General features: G+C 40.0%; 1 protein-coding gene across 1 annotated transcript; it reads right to left on the minus strand.

Moving 5' to 3' along the window:
- Positions 1 to 314: 314 nt before the first annotated feature.
- EIF2S3 (eukaryotic translation initiation factor 2 subunit gamma) lies at positions 315 to 17,431 on the minus strand. The gene is made up of 12 exons (XM_072615256.1): positions 17,115 to 17,431; positions 16,535 to 16,598; positions 14,064 to 14,191; positions 13,845 to 13,966; positions 12,405 to 12,499; positions 11,090 to 11,248; positions 9,702 to 9,836; positions 7,096 to 7,190; positions 6,566 to 6,710; positions 5,183 to 5,352; positions 4,474 to 4,646; positions 315 to 841 (listed from the first exon to the last, which is right to left on the minus strand). Exons 1-12 carry the CDS (start codon positions 17,181 to 17,183, stop codon positions 778 to 780), a joined length of 1,419 nt encoding a protein of 472 aa, XP_072471357.1. The 5' UTR covers positions 17,184 to 17,431; the 3' UTR covers positions 315 to 777.
- Positions 17,432 to 18,295: the final 864 nt, after the last annotated feature.

The raw sequence follows: 18,295 nt of genomic DNA on the forward strand, positions 1-18,295 counted from the left end.
GTTCCTTTCCAAGGGAAGACTCTGCTAGATACTCTCATGGTAATTAGGAGAGTAGAGGAAAAAATCTTTACCTGCTGACCAATACAGTGACCCACTGGGGGTAAATGGGAAAAGCCCTAGAAAGCACTGTATTCTAGTTCATATATAGAATACACTTAAAATACATTCTGGACTAGAATAGATGTTTCCATTAATTATAATGGAGATTCTATTTATTTAAAAATGGGAATTTGCTTTAAAGTCAATTTATCTCTAAAATATCTATTCCATATATGTGTCAACAAAAACAACAAAAATCATGGGGCAAAAAAGAATATGGTCTTCAAAAAGAGTTTTATTTCTTTAAGTATTTTACTGTTGAAACAATTTTTGAGGCCTGGGGCTATTCAAAGGAACAATGAAAAAATAAGAAAAATTTTATTTCAAACAGGTTTTGTTAAATGTACTACAGTGAAGATGTCTTGACTGTTGTAAACATATCTTAATTTCAAACCTGCACTGATGTATAAATTAGACATGTGGTATGAGAATGATTAATTTCTGCTAAAATGTGGAACAAATCCACCATTATGCCAATTTTTACATTTATTGCAGACACTGACTAGTATTTTAATACCAGAGGTTAAATTTTCATCACAAGAAATGAGAAAACTATCCAGCGTTCCCGAAATGTAACAAGCTGTGAAATTAATTCCCCATTATTGCTCTGAAAATATACCCCTAGATTTCAGTGGAATCTCTTTCCTCAGCCAAAGGCAGGCATTCAGTGAGAGTTCTTCAGTCGTCATCTACAGTTGGCTTGATTGTCACTCCTCTCCTTATCTGACCCCAGCCAATTAAACTGCAAAACGAAAATACAGCATTAAATAACTGATGATGAATCCATTTCTACAACACAATCAACATAAACAGGAGGCCACCTCAGTATCCATGCACATCATAACTCATTTCTATAAATGAACAGCCTCTGCAAACAGCATTTGGGCCCAAAGATAATTTGGCAGGACAAAAATAATTTCCTCAAGAACATTAACTCTATGTCCACAATGAGTTACTAAGTAAAGTGGGGCTAGGTTGTAATAACAACAACTGAATTTTTATATAGCCCTTTAAAATTTGCAAAGTGCTTGAAATATCAATGAAGCATTTGCTATGGACCAGGCACTATATTAAGCACTGCGATTATCAAAGAGAAAAACAAAAGAAGCAAAAACACAAAATCCCCAAGTTTATAGCCCCAAGAAGTTTGCATCTTAATGAGGTGGGCGGTTGTTATCTGTATAAATCAGTACGCGTAGGACACAAAGGAGACAGAAGACAGTCTTAGAAAAAGGAAGGCTCTACTACTGTGGGTGCTGGAAAAAGGCCTCCTGCAGAAGGTGTCACATATTAGATAATGCACAGATGAAAAACACAGATCATGGTCTCCTCTTTAATCTCTGGCTAGTCTTGAGTGTTGCCAAGTGAAAAGCCCTGGTCTTGGAATCAAAAGACCTTCAAGTTAAGCCTCAACTTTCACAACTACAAAATAGGGATAGTAATTCTTACATTATCTACCACGTAGGGTTGCTACGATGAAAGCATTTACACCATATAAATGTGAACTGTTACTGATGTCAAGAGAGGATAGGAGATAGTGAGAAAAATGTACTGTAGTTTTAAATTTTATTTTGTTATTATGAACTTGATAAGACTACAAAGAGGATCATTATGTGGAATCACAAAATTATTAGAGACATTTAAAAAACATTTAACTTCAACACGCTGGTTTCAAAGCTATCCTGTCTGTAGTTCCCTTTAAATTTCCTTCCGTTCTCTTCTGCGCATTACTCTTTAAAATGCTGCACTGATTCTCTTTTCTCTCTTGGGACGGGTGGGGGAGAGGAAGGGAGAATCACTATCACTAAACCGCTTCTTGATTGAAAAAAAAGCCATCCCTTGTAACAAATAAATAAAAGCAAGCCAACAAACTCCACACATTAGCCATGTCATACAGTGTTATGAAATCTGTCTGGTGAGAAAACACCCACATTTTTCCCAGGCTCAAATTTTACTTTATTATAAAAAAAAAAGGAATTATATACTCTCATAAACTAGGTATAATCAAAGAAAAGGATAAAATTATAGTGATTTCAGGCCACACCCCAAAAGGATTATTTTCCTCCAATTTAAAAAAAAAAAAATTCTGGCTCATTTTTGAAGTTAAATTCGACTCCACATTTGAGTTTCTACTATACCCTAAGGGATACATAGAGAGATATTTTAATATAAAATATGGCCCTTGCTTTGGAGAAAATATTTACAACAGAGTCCAAATGAAAGCTGGAAGATGAAGACAAACTGATGGGGACTAGAGTGAGGGAAATCAAAATGTAAATAAACTAGGCCTTAGAAAACTTTAACAATTCCTTTCATAAAGATGATTCCCCATTCGGTATCTCTAGCCCCACCTGACCTTTCTTCCCAAAGTACAGACTGGGGAGCTAGGTGGCATAATGGATAAACAGCACTGGGCCTAGAGTCAGGAAAACTCATCTTCCTGACTTTAAATTTGGCCTTATTAAATAACCTAATAACTTTGTGACCCTGGGCAAGTCTCTTTAACTCTTAGTTCCCCATCTGTCAAATGAGCTAGAGAAGAAAATGGCCAACCACTCCAGTGTCTTTGCCAAGAGAACTCCAAATTGAAGCACAAAGAGCTGGCCACCACTGAAAAACTAAACACAAACAGATTGGGGACCTTGAACTACCTACAGAATACCGTGTTTCTTCAAGTTTCGATGTCCAAAACCTAGCTTATCTTTTCCCCTAAAATCTACTTTTCCTGATTTTTATTACTTCTCTAAGTATAGAGTTACAAAGCTTCCCACATTTAAAAACTGAGCATTTGACTTGTTCCTGTTGTTCTCAGGTTAGCAAGTTTTATTAATTCTGCCTGAAATATTGCTAGCATTCACGTCTGCCTTTCCATTTCTGCTGCCACCACTGGGCACATTTATTACCACCTACACTAAACAATGAGAGGTTTCCCTGCCTCTAAACCCTTCTTAACACTGCTCCCAGATTGATCTTTCTTATGCATTGACCTGGTTAGCCTTCCCAGGCTCTAAACCTTCAGTTTCTTATTGCATAAGGCAAATTCAAACTCTTCTTTGGCATTCTAAGCCACCTGTGACCCAGTGCTGCCCCATCTTTCTAGTGCTACTTCACACTACCCCGCTCCATGTGCTCTACACCCTGGTCAGACTAGAGTCCCTGCCCCTTCGATGGAAAACAAGGGGGTCAGACTAAATACTCTTTTTTTAGAGGTCTCTTCAGGCTCTAAATCTGTATCACTTTATGTATGTCCTGGACCTTTTTGCCTTTTGTGTTTTCACTCAGGCTGTTCCTATTCTCCAGTCAATCATTTCCATTTGCTGAATTTCAGCTCATTCTTTAAAACTAGTAAAATATCACCTCCTTCTGGAAATTTTCTTTGTTCCTAACTAAATTTATCTCAGACCTCTATGTGTTCCTACACAACTTGCCTCAGTTAATTTCATCTTTAAAACAAGTGGGCTGGCCTTGAAATACTCTTCTGACTCTAAATCTAAAATCTTATAATCTTCTCTTTTCATATATTATTTGTTTATATACAATATCTTCCCAATAGATTACAAAGTATCATGAGGGTAAGGGCTGTGTTAGCTAAGCCTTGTATCTCACTCGGAACCTAAAAGTGCTATACACGGAAAAGACGCATACTACTGAACTGAATTAGGCTTTAAGAGGATGGTCCCTCCATATAAGATAGCATGACAAAATGAGTCACGAGTCACAATTCAGGGGAACGCAGAAGACCAGCAACGATGACCTAGGCCACAATAAGAACAATGCTTGGAAATTGACTACATAAAGGAAATGGAAATAAAGATGACTCTTCTGGGTAAAGGGGAGGGCAAAAGAAAATAGGGGTAAGGACACCCCACATGCCCCTCAGGGCCATTGAGACATCTTTTCTCCTTTTTTTAATGGGGAGAAAAGAATAAAAGGAAGGCCAGAAAAGTATGGAGCTCTGGAAGTTACAGGCTCGTCTTACATGTTTAGAAAGAAAAGCAATCCTTTACAAAATAAGAGATGTGTAAGTTTCATGTACCATCCTTTTTTCTGACCTAGTATACAAATGCAAAGACCCATTCTATTCAGTGTTTGTTAAATTCAGAATAAAAATGAAACCAGAAATTAAAAAAACAAATAGATGACTTGAGGTCGTGAAGATGCATGGCCAAAAAATTATGGTGCTCCAGACAAAAAGTTAAGAAACTAGCTTGGGAAAGATCTGGCTTTGGGAATTTAATGTAATGATGCTATACCCAACAGATAGTATGATACAAAGGTTAAAGTCTGAGTAAGTTCAAATGTAGAGATGATAAAGAAAGAAAGAACAAGTTCCACCAAGAATTACCCCATGCACTTATCCTCACAGTGACTTACCGCCAATGTTTCTCAACTCTTCGACTAAGGGCAATCTTTTCTCCTATTTCTGTGCACACAGGATTAGTAAGAACAATCTTGCCTAAATCAGCCTTTACTGCACTGACCCTTCCTCCAGTAGACAAGGAGCCTATATTCACCATGAGCACTTCGTTCTTGGATAGTTTTTGCACCTGGAGTAAGGAAAGAATCAAAGATGGGCAGAGCACTAAGAAAATGCTTCTTGAAGTAGGCTATTATTTATTATTACAGACTAAATCCAGTTACAATGAATTTTGAGAAATCACTTAAATTGCTTTATTGTCCTGGAGCTTTCAAAGCAGTTGCTTGAAATAAATGGTAATCGCAGCTTGGAAAGTTTTGGCACATACTCAGTCTTACGACCTAATTTCTTCTGGCACCACAAGGAAGAATACACTTAATAAAACATCATTAAACAATTTGTTTTATAATGGCCTCTAGTTTTATAATTTACTAAAGGAATGCCAAAATATATAACAAAAAATTGATGATTTAAAAGGACAGTACTCCCTAAAACTGCCTACAGATTTAAGTTTTCCACAAATTCATTTTTCTGTACTGATAGAGGCAAACAGAACGGTACACTTACATTCAAGTGTAGGGGGTACAGGAAGACACTTGTAAGTTGTATAGGTTAGTTTTACCTCTAAAAATATAACCATAAGCCTCAAATCTTTGCAATATTTACCTTTGCTGCTTTCTTGTCTCCTTCAGTACGTACACCTAAAAGTCGTCTAAGCAGGAAATAGGAAATCTCCAACTCTGTGAAGATTTCAGGCAGTGCTCCAACTGCACCAAGAACCTGTCCCACCATTCTGTCAGCTCGGCACAAAGTTGGATCAATTTTTGTTCCAACACCTAAGGTAAAAAGGATAATTTTTAATGCTTATATCTTATGTCTTAAAATAACTGCAAAATATTATAGATTGTAACAATCTGCAAAAATCATTGCATCACAATCTGCATTACTATAAAAGTTTTCTTCAAAAAGGTTGTGTTTTTAGATAGGAAATTGGCACATATACCAATTCTACAGATAAAAAAAGTTAAAATAACCTGCAAAAATTTTATAAATTAAATCAAAGGAAGAGTTGGGAACAAGATCCAAATTTGACTAGAGTTTTAAACAGGAAAAAAATTGCAACACTAACCTAAATTACTTGGAAATTCACATCTTTCTGATAAGCATTAATTAGCAGAGTGTAACTTCAGTTGCAATGCCCTATACCTTCAGGAGATACCTCATTATTGTCCATTAAAAAAAGGCAACCAAAAGATACTTTGTAATGTGCCCTTGTAAATATCAGACACAATGTAGCTGGAGAAAAATAGTCTTGTATGCATTATCTGCGTTTATAAGGAAAATGGAGTTCAAATCCACAGCTAAAAATCCCACATTAACCAAAAGAGACCCTTTCTCCCTCACTAAATTAAAGAACTACCATGAAAAACAACAATTAAAAAACAAAGTAATTCCAAACAATGTTTGGAATTATTAAATTTGGTAGGTTCAATCGATGGGTCCTATTTCCCCTGGAAAGACAGATGAGTTGGACTTACTGACTTCTAAGGACTTATCCAGGTCTAAATCTAGGCTCAGCACTATTTTTGCATTCTTCCACCAGTATCAGCGGCACCACAGCAGTCAAAAAATAAACCAGGAATGGTAATATCAATCCCTGAACACTCAGATGATGTCATATCTTCTCTTGTAATCCTCACATCTGCCACACTAGTCCAAATACAAGATGACATGAACCAGGTGACACATTTAGGCACTTGGCATATATAAGCTATATATGCAGATTTTTAAAAAGGAAAAAATGAATGTAGTTAAAGGCCATACCACACTGCTAAATCTACTGTTGCAAATACAAAATTTACTACCCTAAAAAAAAAAACAATCAAGTGAATCAATGTTTTGATAGCCCCTGAAGAGTCCAAAAGTACTAATATAATTTGAAAAATCAAGATTTTACAATTTACAGTTTCCTTCTTCCATAAAAGATATTCTATTTCTGCTTTGTTTTACAAGGAATCTAATAATTTTCAAACACAATAAAATCCTTACCAATAAGGCCTCCAGGAGCAGCATACTGAAGATCATTATGTTCTGCAAAAAGTGAGACGATTTTGGAAAAGATTGGCTTACACTTGAGTTTGCCTTCACTATCTTTAGAGACAATGCCAGGTCGGACCTCCAACTCCTGACCCACCTAGAAATGAGGAAGAATACGTGAGAAGCATATAACAACATGGAGATCTTCACTATTTTGAAGAGTTTGCGACAACTCAGGATTTTTAAAAAACTGATGAGTTGGAAATAAAAACTTTCAAAATCACAACCAATCAAAGTATTAAAAGCACCAAACACTGAATCAGACGTTGTGGGATCATTAGAGCATAAATAATAGAGTCCCTATCCAAAATGAGCTTACAATTTAGACAAGGAAGATAAAGCAATTGGTATGTAAAGAGCATATAAGAAACAGCTTATGGTATTAAGACACCAAGTTCATTTTTCAAATTTATAGCTTTTGGCAGATGAAGGGAAGAGTGGGACAGTTTTAATGAATTGAGGTGTTTTTTTTTAAAGATTACCTTTAACACTCCTTTGAGAATACTACCACCAGCCACACCACCTTTAAGGTCATCAACTTCACAACCAGGCTTGTTGACATCAAAAGACCGAATAACTAAAAAGGGACAGAAAGTTCCACAAAGTCAGATTAACTTTTCCAAAATTATGGAGACCTGATGTGTAATGTTATTACACATCATTAAATATGTTTCATAGTTGTTAAATAATAGAATCCAAGAAAAAGAGATGTTACACATTTCTGATTATGTATTGGCACTAAAAAATTTAAAATCATGGGGAAAGTGATATGAAAGTCTTTCTTAATGCTTCGTTTAGAAGTTCTAAAACATTACTCCTGGGCTAGACACACCTCCAATTCCGAACAGATATTTTTCAGAACACGGTCATATAGTAATACTTGACAACAAATCCTAAGCGTGATCTCCTTTTTTATACCACTCCACCCTGCTTTGAGGAATGCAACTCTAGCAGTCTTTAAACTGGATTTTCTAACTCCTTTATTAAAAGTTCATATTGCCTTGCACATATTAATTTATCTCCACAATACCTACTCAGAACAGCTATATTTCTAGGCTTATCTATGAGAAGCTATCACCACTGAAATCCTATTTGGATGTTTGATCAGAGAGTGATGACTATGGGTTTCCAAAATTAGCAAGGGATAATTAGTCTTACTCAAATGGAAATACTTCAAAAGTATGGTCCTGAAGATGGAGACTATATTTCTGGATTTCTGGTTAATCTGAGGATTAGCCTCAATAAATGCAGCCTTACTTCATTTCTAAAACATGTAGAGAATTGAGTCAAACTTACAAGGATACAAGTCATTCCCCAATTGATAAATGGTCAAAGAATATGAATAGGCAGTTTTCAGAGGAAGAAATCAAAGCTATCTATAGTCATATGAAAAAATGCTCTAAATCACTACTGATTAGAGAGATGCAAATCAAAACAACTCTGAGGTACCACATCACACCTATCAGATTGGCTAATATGACAAAAGAGTTAGATGCTAAATGTTGGAGAAAGTGTAGGAGAGTTGGAACACTAATTCATTGTTGGTGGAGCTGTGAGCTGATCCAACCATTCTGGAGAGCAATTTGGAACTATGCCCAAAGGGCTGCAAAATGTGCATACCCTTTGACCCAGCAATAGCACTTGCAGGTCCGTATCTCAAAGAGATCATAAAAAAGGGAAAGGTACCTGTATGTACAAAAATATAGTGAATTTTTTGTGGTGCTCAAGAATTGGAAACTGAGGGGATGTCCATCAATTGGGGAATGACTGAACAAGTTATGGTATATGAATGCAATGGAATACTACTGTGCCACAAGAAATGATGAGCAGGCAGATTTCAGAAAGACTTGTATGAACTGATGCTGAGCAAAATGAACAGAACCAAGAGAACACTGTGCACAGTAACAGTCACGCTGTATGATGACTAACTTTCACAGACTTGGCTCTTCTCAGCAATACAAGGATCTAAGACAATTCCAAGACTCATGACGGAAATGCTGCCACATCCAGAGAAAGAACTATGTTGGGGGTGTAAGCTCAGTTCCATGTGGACAGTCTCGGGCAGATAAAGGTGAGAGCTTCTAAACCTTAGAGTTCTCATGAGGCCCCCCAGGAACAGCAGGGAATTGAGGAGTGAGATCTCATGTATTTCCGCCTCTTCCCGTGAGAACGTGATGGGAGAGAGCATCCCCGCCCTCGAGACTGGCCCGGATCTGGGCACACCTATTGTTATCTAACAGGCACGGTATTCAGGTGCAAACTATGCGGCAGGAGAGCTTAAGTAGGGTCAGGAAAGCCTGAAGGCGCTCTTAGCGCGGGAGGGGCCCTTACAGGACAGAAGGGGCCTCTTCCTCCTTTTCCTCTCTTCGCTCTTCCCTCTCCCCTCTCTCCCCACTTCCACTTCTGCTTTCATTCCCTCACTGTAAGATCTTTGCCTCCTTGGGAGATTTCTCTCTCCCTCCTAAGGAAGAGCTCCCCCTGCACATGTAACCGAGACCCTGAATAAAGCCTAACCCTTGTTCGACTCCGGAAAGTCTCTTCTCTCATACGTTTATCTGGTTTGGCCAGCCGAAGACCTACGATAGGTAAGGTAAGACTCGGGTAGCCCTCAGGCCTCTAGGCCTGGCAGAACTAGAGTCTGAATGAGATGGAAGTAGAATATCTTGTGGTTGTTTTCTTTCCTCTCTTGTGGTTCCTCCCATTGGTGCTAATTCTTCTTTACCACATGTCTGAAGTGAAAATATGTTCAATATGAATGTGTATGTAGAGCCTATATAAAACTGCGCACTGTCGTAGGAAAGGAGGAGGGAAAAGAGGGAGGAAAACAAAATTTAAAACTCAAAAGCTTATGTAAGTGAATGTTGAAAACCAAAAATAAACTAAATAAATAAATCTGGTCTCATTCAAGAATGAGTTCAACTAATCAATTTGAGGGGACCATAGCAACCAGCATATACAGAAGACTGCAATTTTATCAGTGGAGGATATTCACACAGACAACAGCATAGATCCCTGGAATTGAAGCATGTGAGATAAATGTAGAAAAGAGGTACCAAATGAAACGCACAGTATCAACTCATCAACTTACCGATAAGCCTGGGTTCTGAAGTAAAGTCGCGTGGGGGTACTGGGATTTTCTTTACTATGTATTCACAAACAACTTCAATATTATATTTCAGCTGAGCAGAAATCGGAATAATAGGAGCTCCCTCTGCAACTGTACCTGTTGAACCCAAAATTGAGAGCTTCAAAATTTAGTTTGAAGGAAACCACACTATTAGACACTTGTTTCACATGACATCTAAGAGCACTAAAGAGATAATTCAGCAGGCTTACGCAAATTTTGGCTGAGGGTGAGGATAATTTTGCTTAGAAAAGTTAGAAATTTCTTCCATGGAAAATTACAAAAATATTTAATATTTCTCAAAGTGGATAAAACACCTACTAGGGAAGCTATGCCATGGCTGGTTAAGGTTCTAATCCATGTAATTAATTCTGCAATGAATGTTAAAACAAAATTATAGACTCTTTACTAATCAAAAGACCGCCTCCACGTATGTGTTGAACCTGTAATATATGTATGTCAAACAGGTCTTTCAGGTACTATGCATGGATGAAAAAAGTAATTTTATAGGAATGACACATTTGATTTCTTATGACCCAACTGGGCTTATAGCAAGTAATTCATTGCAGTTTTCTATGAAGCTAAACAAATTAGGGAAAACTAAAATGCTTAAAATCAGCTGTATTAAAAGTTTTTCTCCATCTATAAACTAAGAATTAGATAAAGATTAGAATGACAGGACCATAGATTTAAATACAGAAAGAAATTTTAGAAAACCACTTTTACAGATGAGCAAACTTAAGCGTAGGGCAGCTAGGTGGCACCGTGTATAGAGCTTGGAGTCAGGACGACTCATCTTCCTGAGTTCAAATCTGGGCTCAAGTACTTACTAGCTGGTTAACTATGTTTGCCTCAGTATTGCCTCATCTATAAAATGAGCTGCAGAAGGAAACAGCAAACCACTCTAGTACTTTTGCCACAAATACCCCAAACAGGGTCATAAAGAGTTGGATATGACTGAAAAACAACTGCAAACAAACTCAGACCTCGTGATCTTAGGTGACTTGCAGAGAGTCACACAGGTCTAAGATTCAAACCCATGTCTTCACACTCCAATTTTGTTTTTTCCACTGCACCACACACTCTGCCACATTAGTCCGACCCTCGTTCCATGAGTACCGGATACTTAGTACTTTCACACAGCAAATTCAAAAAATACACTTGGTGTCACAGCTTAAGTCAGATGACAAAAGGGTTAGATACAAATATAAGAGTTGGAACTTACAACTTTATTCAGGTTTAGCTATCTTTATAAAAAAACTAATATTCTGTAGGAAATATATACATATTAATATGGGACCCTTAAGTATATAGTACTAGATACTGACTTAGTACTTATTATAGCTACTTACCTTGTACAAATGCAAGAATCTGTTCGTATTGTTCCTTGGCCTGACTTTCTTTTACCAAATCAATCTTATTCTGTAGAATCAGAATGTGTTTCAATTTCATGATTTCTATGGCAGCTAAGTGCTCAGAAGTCTGAGGCTGAGGACAAGACTCATTACCAGCTACATAAAGAAGGAAAATAAAAAAATTGGCAATAATTCACAGGTTGGTAAGCATTTAGACTACACAAACTCAAAGCCCAATTTAAAAATTATTAAATCCATGGCCATTTCTCATTTTGCTGGCAATGAGGTAAAACAAAACAAAAATCACTTTACTCAAAACATTCCAAGTACTTCTCAATAGAAATTATTCTAGATAAAGTATCTGAGTACTCCTCTAATCTTTCCTTTTTTACATATAAATGATAAGCCCCTTCCCCTCATTCATTTAACATTTTGTGCTGAACTACGTCAAAAGGGAAAAATCATGTGAGAAATCACTCAGTTGCTTAAGTAGAGAGTCTTGATTTTTACTTTTGAGTAAAAATTCTCTAAACTCTAGAACTGTTATTACGAGGCAAGGGTGACATTTCTAATCTGTCTTATTTATCTCCTCTTTACTACTCCAATCTTTCTGGGTTGTGATGATCAGTAGCCTTGAACTATTCACAATTTTTGCTCAGTTTCCTTTATGACCAAAAGTCACAGAATTTTTCTGTGGACAGGTAATAGTGCACACAATACTCCAACACTGGCTTCTTTGGCATGACCACAGCAAACTTGAATTTTTAGCACTATATACAGATAATTTGCAATGAAGCAAAGATAGCCAGAGTTTATATTAGAAATTCCAAATAACTTATATGAGATGTTTCAAAGTAACTTTTTCTAGAAGTACTTCTGCAAACTTAAAGTCAACTCAGATATTTAAGCTAAATTCTTTTCTTGACAAGTTATGCTTTCTGTCCTATTATTTTAAGGACACAACTCAGATACTCCCTCTCTGCCCCAGTTATTGGTATTCTATTTTATGCTCCTGCCTTTATTCTGTACATACTTATTTGCAACTATACTGTTACCTGCAGTGGAATATAATATCCTTCAGGACAAGGTCAATTTTGTTTGTTATTTGTATTCCCAGCATCTAGTGCAGTGTCCTGTACATATCAGAAACCAATAAGAACTGTTACTGTGCCAAGAGATGTACAGTTAAACGACATCATTGCTCTCCTTGATCTCAAACCTCAGCAAGAGCTTAGAGAAATATCCCTAATAGTCGATGTTTATCTTGATATTCTATAATGGACATCACATATTTAATTTTTATGCTGTTTACCTATTAACAGTAGAGCTGCATCCATGACCGCTGCACCGTTCAGCATGGTAGCCATCAAAATATCGTGGCCGGGACAATCCACAAAAGAGACATGTCTAGTAATTGGGGGAAAAGTGAATATCAAACACAACCAGTTTAGACTTAGAACATGCAACATGTAATAAGTCACAATTTTTCCAAGGTTAAATCACTTATGAAATAACTTAAAACAGATTTTGAAGGACTCCAAAACACAAACAGAACAAAAGCAGAGAATGCTTTCTACAAAGCATGGGATAAGTATTATTCTGTTAAGCTATGTATTTCTATTAAAAAACAAACTTTTTAACAGAATTACCAAAGACTCTCGACAGCATTTCAAGCACTGAGAAATTTGTCTTTGTCGTATATAGTCAATATACTTGAATAACAATAATCAATTACCACTCATAATTTTTAGTTTTGCAAAACACTTCCTTCACAACAATCTTGGTGAAGAAGGCACTGCAAGTATTATCCTGATCTTACAAATGAGGAAACCAAAGGTTAAGAAGATTAAACAATCTGCCCGAAGTCTCACAACCAGTAACCAGTAGAGTGAAGGCTGGCACTCAGGTTATTACTCCAAGACCAGAGCTCTTCCTTCCCAATGTGCCACTTTAAGCCCTAAGATATAACATACTGAAAACTAAACAGTGTAACAAAACCCGTTTCCTGATCCGTACAACGATGGGCTAACACAGATGATCTGTTCTCTAATCCTCTCTTCCAACTCTGATCTTGTCTGTCCCTTAATTTTACTGTCTATGTTTCTGCAAGTACAATTCTCTATAAACAATTACAAACAAACACAAAATCCCACAAAACCTCCTCAGGCTGACTCTCACAAGTGGCTGCTCACAAGACCAAATCTCTAAAGAACCACTTTTATGCTACTAAACGGTGAACAACCATCCAGAAAGCTTTTCATGCCTAATCTAAACAAGGCAAAACATTGTAAAATAGGTTATTGCCTCTTTCTGAGACACTCAAAAATTAAGCTGGCTCAAGCCTACTTTTCAGCTCCACCTGTACTTCTTATATAAAAACTGAAAAATATCAAGTCTTTCAGAATAGAGGCAAGAAAAGGTTGGTGAAAAGAGGGTATTAAAAACCCCTTTTACTTTTTTTGATGCCAACTTTTATTAACAGTAACTTTACGATTTATGGGGGATAGAATAGGAAATCAGTAAGACAATAAGCCAACACTTTAAAAATTACCACTAACACACATGTATTAGATAACTACTCTAATCTGCTAGTGTCCAGAGCAAGTTTTACAAGTTCTGTGTTCCCAATATTTTCAGGAACAGTATATGATCTCATGTGGCTGTTATATATCACTATCTAACATTTCAGCTTTTCAAAATTACATAAAAGACAACAAAGCATGAAATGTAAAGAGAAAAACAGACTGATCACCTGACTAATTTGAAGTTTCCTTTGGTTCCTGGAATGTCTGTAGGAAATTCATCAGGTGTGCTGCTTCCACAAGATCTGTAACATTCTGGCCGAGAACAACTTGGGTCATCAAGTTTGTAAATCTAAAATTTCAATGAAAAAGGTCTCAAAAGTTAGACATTTACACATCTTGAAAATTTAAGGTAAATTTTTTTCTTTTCCCAATATTAATCAACTAACTTTGGCATTAGCATAACCCAACTTGATGGTAATATTTCTTTCCAGCTCATTTTTGAATCGGACAGTGTGAACTCCAGAAATAGCTTTTACTACTGTTGACTTTCCATGTGCTACATGGCCAATTGTACCTACAATCAAAAACAAAAGATCAAATATGAATCCGTTAAACAAAACTGTTTTATTAGAGATTAGTCAAGTCTGAAGTGTTACTCTTTGTCCTACTGCACTACAGTCAAAATTTTACTCCAAACGTTTTGTTTTAGAATAATAAACACAATACATGAGTAAATTGTGGTCCCAATGAAATGACTACTGAAAATTATCTGCCTCCCCCCAATTAAAGAACAATACGTGAAAGACACACTTTTCAAGAGATTTGCCACAGAAACGACTAAGTACGTTTAAAATTATGCTGTCCTGGGGGGGAGGGGACAAAAGGGGAGAAAATTTGGAACCCAAAATTTTGTTAAAATGAATGTTAAATAAATAAATAAATGAATGAATGAATGAAAGAAAGAAAGAAGGCCCATAACACACCTGAATGCCACTGAATGAGATTAAAAAATATAATTGGGAAATACTTAACCAAATCAATGCGATAAAACAATATGTAATACAATTAAAATACAATAAAATGTAGACATTGCATTTAAAAAAAAAATTATGCTGTCCTTAAGCACATCTGGAACACTTTTTACACCTCCTTGTAAATCAGCATTCACAGTACTTGTAGAGTTTAGAAAAGTTATTTAATGTCTCTCAATCTTAATTTTCCTTATCTGTAAAATGAGGGTATTGGACTAGATGATCTCTAAGATTTACTTCAGCACTAAAACTGTCCCTTCAAACAATATTAGTGAATACTACTCAATAATAAACAACACTAAGTACATACAACATGCTTTTAAAAAATAACACCAAAAATGTGAATATATGTAAAAAGCCCCAACAGAAATGAAAGCCTGTAAAATAAATTGTACTCTACAAGGTGACTCTGTACTTATAGTTATGATGCCATTTCAAAAGAATTACTAGCTGAGCATGTTAGTTATTACTTTCTTAAAGAACTTACATTGAAGACGTACTACCATGTAACTTTTCCTATTCAACCTAATTCAACATTGTCACAGACAATTTTACAAGTAAGAAAACTGCGCTCCAGACAGAAGTGAACTACTCCAAGTCACAAAGTTAGTCAATCACAGATCCCTGATGAGAACCTAGGTTGCTCAACTCCAAGTTAAGTGTTCTTCACATCACGTCATCTTTTGTGTTACTTCGGAACAGAAAAAGTTGTTAAGAGGGAAGGGAAGAAGAAAGGTGGTTCTTCTGCAGACTAAAAATATAATGCTCAGTTGAAGACAGACTGCAGACCAAGAAAGTCATCGTCAAAGAATCCTTTTTCAGTCTCACAATGAGTTATCAAAAGCTTGAACTTCATCTCTGATAATATGTTAATAAATATATCTGAATTAACCTTTTACTAAATTTACTTGGATAAAAAAGCTAGTGCAGTTTAAAAGCACTGTTTTTCTCTAATGCTCAAGTTCATTTAACCCATGTGGAAAAGTTTGTTAAGTACAATCCTTAGGACAACAGAGACGATTCTAAGGAACTACTAGTTAGCACGCCTGTCTTGGTATAAACCCTTTATTCTCTCCATTTCTTTTTAAATAAAAGGATGCCATCTATAATACTGCCTCTCAAGGGGTGGTCACGCAGATGAAACGAGACACATGAAGCACCTCCTCTCTATATACTGCTATCAGAAGCCTCCAGTGTTCACGCAGTAAATACACTATTTAGCACTGAACAGTAAGGTAGCTGTCTAATGTAGGAGGTTTCGCAGCTCAGGCTTACCTTCCTTCACTCTTCCACCTTCATGAACTCCCTTCCTGCCCTTCACAAACAACACTGTCTCCCGCTGCTGCCTGGCACGGGCTCTCCTGCCTCTGCCTCTTATCTCTGGTTTCCTTCCAAACTGAACTCCAAGGGCTTTTCTGACTGTCCCACCTCCTACTGCATTCCCCACAAAACCGTCCTTTCTTTGTCCTTTCTTTGTCCTTATGCGTGGGCACGCTGCCTCCGGGGCAGGAACCATCTCGGTCTCTGGTGCCAGCCCAGCGCCTTGCGCCTACAAGACGCTGAATAGAGGCTCGCTGGCCGGCTGGCTAGCACCCACGGCCACGCTGCGACCACGCACTGAGACGACTGTCGCAGCTTCTCTCTCCCAGCACCGCACACGGCAGAGCGCGGCTCCCCGGTCCAGGAACGCCTTCCAGTACTCACGAGCGGTCCGGGCCTCCACGGAGGAGCTTGGCCAGGACGCGGTGCCCAGACCGACCGCCGCAGCGCGGCACGCACAACACAGACTAGACACGGCAAAGCTGTTAAAGGTCTCTGCGCCCGCACGAGGCGCCGGACCGGCCGGGAAGGGCACACACCCGGCGGTGGGGGACGAGCCCTCTTACCTATGTTGATGGTGGCCTGTCTGCTGATCACCTCGTGGGAGAGCGGGGTCAGCTTGGTGACGTCCTGCGGGGAAGCGCGTTAGGGTTCGGTCACTGCACAGGCCAGCCGCCGCTGCCCCCTCCTCCTCCCGGGCCCCCTCAGCTTCGGACGCGCACCCCTCCGGATTATCTCCGAGGGGTCTCGTTTACGGAGCTGTTTGCGCCCCCCAGATCGAAGGCCCTGTCCCTCTGTCTGTCTGTCCGCCCCGGGCTCGGCCAGGCCTGGCCCCCGTCACGCCCCCTCCCTCCCCAAGGCTCCGGACACAACCTGCCGGCTACAAGGCTCCCAAGGGCTCCCCCGCCCCCGCCCGGCCAGCGGCTCCGGAGCCGCCTCGGCAGCCGCCCCCGCCCGGGGTCCCCCTCCCCGACTCCCCGCCCGCTTGGCGCAAGCGCAGGCCGGACACCCGGCTCCCGGGTTGCCCCTGCCCGAGCCGGCGCCGGCCTGCCCCGCGGCCCCGCCCGCCTCCACACGCACACACCCTCGCTGGGTCTCCCCCAGAGCCAGAACCGTGCGGGCGCTCGGCCGAGAAAGCGGACTCACCAAGGTGGTCAGATCCTGGCGAGACAGATGGGGCTGCCCCAGAGTCACTCCCGGCTCGTCGCCCGCCATCTTGCTCCAAAAGGAAGTTAGTTGCCCCCGGAGCCGCCTGATTCCGCTTAAGCCCCTTTATAGGGAGAGCTGGAAAGCCCTCAAGACCGGACGAAGAGAAAGCCATCGCCGTTCACGGCTTCTCCGGCTTCTATTTCGGCACTCGTGGGCTGCTTACTAAGGAGAGAACGGTGAATAGCAAACTCTGGCTGCCCGAGGACCCCTGGGATATTTGAGCAGGCAAGTCCTTGGGCAGCCCTAGCGAAAGCCCCAGAGAGGCGGAAGGTGATGCAACTGGCGCGCGTGTCTGCCAGGGAGAAAGCAACTTCCGCTTCCGGCGTAAAGTGCCGGATCCGGTTCCGGAGGAGGGGAATTGTAGTAGAGGAGGCACCGCCCGCCCCGCGCGCCGCGCGTGGGCCGCTCTGCTCACTTCCTGAAGCTCTCTCCTTTCCGCCCTTTTGTCAGCGGGGTCGGTCCGAGGCGCAGCCTCCCGGCCCCCTCCCATCCCCTCCGTGCCCCGGTGCTGGCCAGGGCTGGGCCGCGGCCCTGCCCGCCTCGCCCCTCGGCTTCCTCGGCCGCGAAGCTGTGCGAGCCGGAGGACGAAGCTAAAGAAAACGCCCCCCCCGCCCCCCAGGAGAAAAAGAGAGGCCAGATCCTCTTAAGGAAAGCTAAGGAAACGGCTGCACCGAAAATGTCTGTCTGTCCTTGCAGTCCCTTTGGTCGATGTCTTGGAGGCCCGTTGGCAGCCGGAATAGCGGGCTCCGTCTGGGGAGTAAATGAAATAAGGCCGGGAGATGGGGGGGGGGGGGAGGTGTTCTACCGAGCATTTCATGAGGGGAGGCCCAGTGGCTGGAGGGCCTTTCCTTTGTGAACCCCAAGTCCAATAGGTGGTGTTATCCTCGTTGTGTACCCCGGGTTACCCACCTTTCCCTTCGAACCGAAGAAGTACTGAGAGAAGCACACCTGCGGACACGGGTCTGCCCCCCCGCAGCTTAGGGTCCGTTCAAGGAAGCATACAGGACAGTAACCAAACAGAACCGAGTCCACTTGGCGGACTGAAGGAGGACTCCTTGAAGAAGCTGGGTTGTGAAAAGTAAGTAGGGTTCCCTTAGGCATAGAGGGGTTGAAAAGTT

The sequence above is a fragment of the Notamacropus eugenii genome, chromosome 5, assembly GCF_028372415.1.
Source record: "Notamacropus eugenii isolate mMacEug1 chromosome 5, mMacEug1.pri_v2, whole genome shotgun sequence".
NCBI lineage: Eukaryota > Metazoa > Chordata > Mammalia > Diprotodontia > Macropodidae > Notamacropus > Notamacropus eugenii.